The sequence below is a fragment of the Helianthus annuus genome, chromosome 14, assembly GCF_002127325.2.
Source record: "Helianthus annuus cultivar XRQ/B chromosome 14, HanXRQr2.0-SUNRISE, whole genome shotgun sequence".
Lineage (NCBI taxonomy): Eukaryota > Viridiplantae > Streptophyta > Magnoliopsida > Asterales > Asteraceae > Helianthus > Helianthus annuus.
In genome coordinates this window covers 122,506,809-122,513,639 of record NC_035446.2, presented here as the reverse complement: position 1 = coordinate 122,513,639, position 6,831 = coordinate 122,506,809, and the positions used below count along the sequence as shown (strand labels likewise).

Below are 6,831 nucleotides of genomic sequence, written 5' to 3'. Positions count from 1 at the left end.
TATGAGGATTGATCACCCTCTCTCACGAAAGGGTATTTTCATACTCTCTAAGGTTTAAAGGTTTTCACCTTTCTAAGTCTTGGAGTTTATACACTCCCGCCTGTAGCGCATGAAAATTTGGGATTATCCCCAGGATACTAAGGATTTATCTCCAGGATATTTTTGGATTTTACCCCAATAACACAAGAACTGTCTATGCACTCTAAGTAAGTTTTTCTAAGTATTGAAAGATTTTGTACACAGGGGACATTTCTCCTAAGGCAATTATGCAAGGCACTAAGAGTTAAGTTTGGACCAAGCATGCAAGGACTGGGGACATCTTGGTACAAGGAATTGCAAAAAGGATTGAAGTTTGAAACTAGGCCTACATTCTATTTCTGGTATGATCTTTCCTTTGAGAGTCCTACGTAATTTGATTGAGCTTTTGAAACCATGGCAGAAGTTTAATCATCCTGACTAGGATATATCTTCAGGATATATCCTCAGAATGTATCCTCATAATATATTCTCAGAATATATTCCCATGATATAACACGAGATATATGTTTGGAATATTTGGAGTTATAGGAAAAATCAAAATGGAATTTGTTTATGAAAGCTAAGTAGACCATTTTATTTCTTTAGACACTTTAAAATATTCAAGGTTTAACAAAGAACAAATTATTTTGAAACTCTAACCAAGATATGAGGATTTTAAAAAGATCTGTTTGCCAAAGTTTGTTTTTACAAAATATTGCTAAAAATGTGGATTAAAGTATTTGAATGATTATACTAGTTGATATTAAAACAATATATAATGAGAAACTAAAGTATTGACAAAAGCAAGTAAGTCAAAGGTAGGTTATATTATTAACATGTCAAAAGTTGTGCTTTTGATTTCACCTTAAACCAGGACACATCCACCTTTGGTTATCAAATTGTTCTAATGCAGGAAAGGTAAATTGTTCAAAAGACATGGAAAATAAATTGTTCAACAGATCACAACCATCAAGCTTAAAAAAGTGGGCTTCGACCTCGGCATAAAACATCCATCATCGCCCACTTCGCTGTTTTCAAGGGGCAGCACCCTCTTCAACCACCACTCCATCAGCACCTGCTCCAGCATCGCCCCCGGGATTCTTCTCAGCATCCGCCGCTTCCTCCGCTGCCTTGGAAGGCTCTTCACCCGCAAGCTTGGCAGGATACTCAACAGGACTTCCCCCGAGGTCTCTCAGTTTTGCCTCCCAAGCCTTCACATCCCAGGAAGGGCATTCAAAGCCCAAGGATTTGGCTTCATAAGCCATCTTTAATCTGGCTTGGAGGAGGGAGATTACAACTGACCCCTTGAGACCATCTCGGTAGGAAGTCTTATCCTGCTCAATTGGAGTTGGGCGGCGTCCATCTTGGCTCGAGCATCTTCGGTGGCCTTGTTGATAGCAGCTTTGGCTTCTTGGGTCACGGCTTTGAATTTGTCTTCGTAGTGCTGAGACTGTGCCTTGGCGATTATCCCTTGATCAGCAATGGTTTCCTCGGCTTTTTTGAGCTTGATCTCCAGCATCTTGTTCAGCCCACAAGCATCCTCATAGAGGGACATGAGACGTTCCAGACCCTACAACCGAAAGCACATGCGTCAATATATATATAAAAAATAACTAGTATATGCTGCAGGATATAGGTTAAGGATACGAACCTGATTAAGAAAGCCAGTCATGAAGCCACTGGACTCAACGAACCCGTGGTTCTCAAAGGGGAAGGTTTCAGATGAGGCTGGAGAGTCAGTTTCCTTTCTTTTTCGGGAACTTGAGGCACGTGGCTTGGTAGCAGGAGAAGGCTTGGGAACAACTGCCGATTTAGGACCAGATGCTGGTTTGGAGGTAGAAGCAGGTTTGCTAGGTTCTTTCTTCACTTGAACAGGAATAGCATAACTGTCCAATTCGTCGAGATCAAAGATCTCTGGAGCTTTGACTGGTGCTGCTAAACAGGGAAGACATCTAAAACTTTACTCTTGTCTCTTACTTTTATATAAATAAATGTGCAAAATATATGAGATTCTTACCTGACATGTCTGACGAGGAATACTGGCTTGAACTCGGAAGATGCTGTGAAAAGGATCTGTCACAATCAGGCAACTGGTAGATCCGGTTGATTCGTTCTTGAGATTCTTCAGAGAGAGTAGCTAACTCTTTGAAGTTTGCTGCAAAAAAAGAGAAGTCAGGATATAAGTCAGGATACATCACCAGGATATGTTTGGGGATATCTAAAAACCCTAAACCCTACCGGAGGTCAACCATTTCACCGGAAGGCTTTTGCCTTCGGGAATGGAATCCCGTCTAACAAAGAATAATTTTCGTTGCCACCCATCCTCGTTTTTTGAAGCTTTGAGGATGAGGGGATTGCTAGAGGTTGAAAAAAGCAAGAAGCGACTATTGCCGTGAGATCGGAGGCGGTAAGCAAGAGGAAGGTCTTCGATACAAAGATCGGGGATGTGAAGGGTTTTGATTTGGTTGAGCACAATCAGCACTCTCCAGACCATAGGCATCGTTTGAGCAAAGCAGAGACCGGTAATCCGAAAGAACTCCATGATGAACTCCGGGAATGGATATCGGAGACCAAGAGAAAAAGGGTATGATGAGAAGCAGATCCACTCCTCGGAACATACGTCGGAACGAATGCTCCGGTCGAATGGACGGATAATCGCTGTGTCGGAAAAAGCACTGGAGGTTCTTAACGCGTTGATATCTGTGTTATCGAAGGAGCACACCTCTTTCTCGGGGTTTTTCAGCAAATTCTGGTTAACGAATGACGAAGTGGACTCGCTGGAATGGGAACGTGTTCTGGTGGCCATCGGAAAATTTGAACGAAAAAAGTTAAGAGATAGAAAGAGAGAAGTACCTGAGAATTCTGAGAGAGATGATGGTATATCAACAAGAAATAGAGAAGATATAGGGGCTAAATGGATAGCCATTGAGTGAAAAACGCGTTGGGAGTTGCACAATGTCACTTCAAGGGTCATTCTGGTTTAATTACCTCGATACACGGAATAAATCTTAAAATATATCCGTTGGAGTTGGTATACCAACAGATTTATTTTGGGGACAATTGTTATGGGCCATTTTCTGAACGTATATCTTGACTAATATTCTGATTATGATTGTTTATTTGTGATCAGGGTACTGGACGGGATATTGCTAACATCCCAGATAATATCCTGAGGTATATTAAATTAATCACGTGCAGGTTAGAGGCTGGAACTTGCAAACGGTCAATTGGACTTCTTCTCCTTAAGACTCGGGCATATTTGTTAAGGGAGAGACGTTGAACCCGAAAGACTGGGTCTACAACGTTCGGCTGAGGAATATTCGATGGATCCCGGTTTTAGAGGATAGTTAGTTGCTTTATTTTTACTATAAATAGATGGGGGCGGATCAGTTTAAGGCACACCATTTTTTTCACTAACACTCTCGTACACCTTCACTCTCTAGCTTACTGTAATCACCACACTTGTATCCAAATCATATTGTAACACTTAGTTGATCCGCACCACATCCTGCACTGTATCCTGAGGTTTGAAGTAATAACAAGAACAAGGCAGCTGCGATTGTCAGCTCCCGAGGTTTTATGCCGGAGATCTAGATTGATCAAGGGCTTTCCTCGTACATCTCGTGTCATCCCTTTACTTTTAGCTCATTGTTTGATCATAGATACAGCTCGATATCCTGAGCCGTATCCTGAAACTGTTTTTTGCAAAGAACTTGATTAACACATTTTTTAACACATTCTCTTAGCACACTACCTCACTAAACTAATTTGATCACTTAATTACTTAGGTAATTTTTGACCAGAACAGGTACTATTTAATTGTTTCATTAAATCTATTTGTACTTTAATCTAAGAGCGCGTACTTGTTTCGGCTTCTTATGAAACTTATGACTTAAAGCATCAACTACTTCCTTAGTCTTAACTTTGTGATATAACAAGCGGTGTTGTTTCTAGTCACAGACGAATTCTGAGTTTCTCCTCATGATCGGGTGATAGCCCAAATAGAGCCTCTGGGAAAACGTCGGTCAGAATTTCTTTCAGTTCCAGGCCTCTCGTGTTAATGAATTACGAGACCATATATGCTATGTCTTACTTCCATGCATAACTCGCAGCTTTCATCACAGAGATGAACTTTGTCAGCTGGTCTGTCTTGTCTCCTTGTGGTCACTTCTCCGGTTGGCTTGCAAATCTAAACCTAAGTCAACAATCACCTCTGGAATCATTGTTTCCATGTTATTCCTTTTTATGAAGCAGACATGATTTCCTTTCTGTCAGTTCTTTTCATTCTTTCCATTTCATGGCATATATCTTGATCCTATGTTTCGAAGATCGGGTTTCACTATCTAAATGTCTAAATTTTGAAGCATACATTACTTCATTTTCTTAACATATATATACTAATGGTTAGGACAACTTTAGTCCTTTGAGCTCGTGTATTGTTACAACAATTCCTTTGTTACTGACAATCTTAGTGGGATTATAGGTGAAGAAAGTCTTTGTAAGTGCATCTAGTCGTGGTTACTGTTATCTTCGCAAGAGTTCTTAAAGAAAGCAGAATTACTCTCATTAGCGTAGGTTTTGAGATGTTTTGTACCTAGCACAAATTTTCCTAATGCGTTAATAATCTAAGGTAACGCAGAGGGAATTCTTATACTTTCGATGGCGTCCCAACTTTAAGGGTTCACATCGTTCATCTTGTCGCACGAGTTACGAGACGGGTGATCAAATGGAATAGTTTTCGATGTCGGAATTACAGATGTATACGAGAGATTCCTAATAAAGAAATCTAGAATTATCATTGACACACATGCTCGTGCTTTATTCTAAAGTGTCAATCCTTATGGTTTTTAGATTTCCTTGTAGATATACCTATCTATACAATCATATATTTCACATATTGTAATATACAAACCTTGCATAAGGTTAATGTATTTAAAAGATTCATATTCCAAAAACGAGTCAGATATCAGGTCATGATACTATTTAGGGAATTCTGTCACTTTTTTGACATATTATATATCCCATTTTATCCGGTTCTCGCTGGAGAGGTAACCCCATCTTACCCGGTTCTTGCCGGAGAGGTAATTTGTATTTCCCATAAATAGAATCTTCTCAATGATTTAAAAATGAATCTTTTATTAGAGCTTTTATCAAAGAACAAGGTAATTAGTATTCTCATGATGGATCATATTCCAGAACCAAGTAGTACCAATAAATAAGAAATAACAGTGGCCAAGTGTTATTGCTTATTTACCATACTTGCAACGTTCTAGTCATCATCCTCACGGCATACTAACACCCATCACATTTTATCTACGCAAGTAATTAGCTTATCTCGAAACTTATACTAAGGCATCTTTCTTAAGTTCAAGTCTAAATACTATCCTTGTTGCTACCAGTTGATAACAATTTCCTAACTCTTTCGTTTAAGATTAGGTATTATTACAACACCTAATTGCTTAAACCAGTGGCTTAGCTCTGATACCACCTTCTGTCACAACCCCCGACCACACCCTGGACGGGAGCCGCGAGCAGTCAAGTGGTACCGGTGGTTATTTTAAAAACATTGCAGTGGAAATGTTCATCAGTACCGTGAGTTAGGAAAAATATCAGAGTTTAGAAAACACCAGATTTTATTTATTAAATAGACGGGATAAAACCCATGTTTTACAAAAGTAGCTTCAATAAGGGATACACCCGAATATATGAAACCATGTTTGCTTAATTTAATTCAATTGATAAAATAAGCCACTTCTTTAAGCCTTTCGATGCCGTATCATCATTCTTATTCCAATCTACTGTCATTACCTGAAACGCGTTTTAAAAAGGTTTGGTCAGCAGGAAATACTGGTGAGTTCATTCATTTTTGTACAAAACGACACATTGTTATAAATTATAGCATAAGAGTGATTACAATGGCTACTATCTTATTTTTATCTGGCGCCGTGTCACACCCTGGTGACGATGGTCATACCATTATTGGGTCCTTTCACCCAAGTAGTGATGATTATCACTGTTAGGTTGGTGAACCTAACCGTGAGAGATTAGTAATGTGCACAATACCTGTTGGTGCATGATATGTCTGTTGACTACGTTTGCATTGAGTCTTAGGTCAAGATAGGTTAGATTGGAGCTTGAAAGTCAAATTAGGGTTTAATACTGAGATTTCGCTTATATGAACATTTTAGTATAGGTTTCGCTTATAGGTCATTGTTAGGGTTTCGCTTATGAGGTTACAAGGGGTTTCGCTGATTTGGACACATGGGGTTTCGCTCATAGGGCAGCCTTATGAGCGAAATCAGGCTCACTATAAATACCTGATTTGTGATCCTCACTGGCAACTTGGAGCTAAACCTGGTCATTTGCTTTGTAACGAAACTCTGTCAAAATCAATTCAGAAAGCATCAATAGAGAAGGAATTAAAGCGGAAACGTTGTGTTACTTTATGTACATTGATTTCGCCTTTATACGCAAAGATGAACGATCTCTACTGACTATTTAGGGTCGCAACCGATCCAACAAGTGGTATCAGAGCTCAGGACGAGGAGTTCATACTACTACAGCTTGATTCTACCAGATTCTCTTACTTCTACTCACTTTCTCTCATACTTTTTCGATTTAAACTGGTTTCTACGGTTGAAATGGCCTGAATTTTGAATATAATGTGTGAAACATAGTAATAACAAACCGTAGAAAGAATCAGGTTAAAATACGGCTTAAAAATGGTAAAAATCATCTAAAAATCTGATTTCGCTTTTACGGACATCGAAGGAAATTGCTTAATTTCGCTCATAAGGACATCATTTTACTGAT

At 39.2% G+C, this 6,831-nt stretch overlaps 1 protein-coding gene across 1 annotated transcript; it reads right to left on the bottom strand.

The window, feature by feature from the left end:
* Positions 1–894: 894 nt before the first annotated feature.
* Positions 895–2,167, bottom strand: LOC118486640. The gene is made up of 3 exons (XM_035983225.1): positions 2,036–2,167; positions 1,670–1,950; positions 895–1,588 (listed from the first exon to the last, which is right to left on the bottom strand). The coding sequence occupies exons 1-3, from the start codon at positions 2,040–2,042 to the stop codon at positions 1,310–1,312; spliced, it is 567 nt and encodes a 188-aa protein (XP_035839118.1). The 5' UTR covers positions 2,043–2,167; the 3' UTR covers positions 895–1,309.
* Between the last annotated feature and the right edge of the window lie 4,664 nt (positions 2,168–6,831).

Bases quoted from the DNA above. Each gene is read 5' to 3' on its own strand.
- LOC118486640 (XM_035983225.1), bottom strand. The intron at 1,589-1,669 runs GTTCGTATCCTT...TTTCGGTTGTAG, and splicing joins TGACTGGCTTTCTTAATCAG to GGTCTGGAACGTCTCATGTC.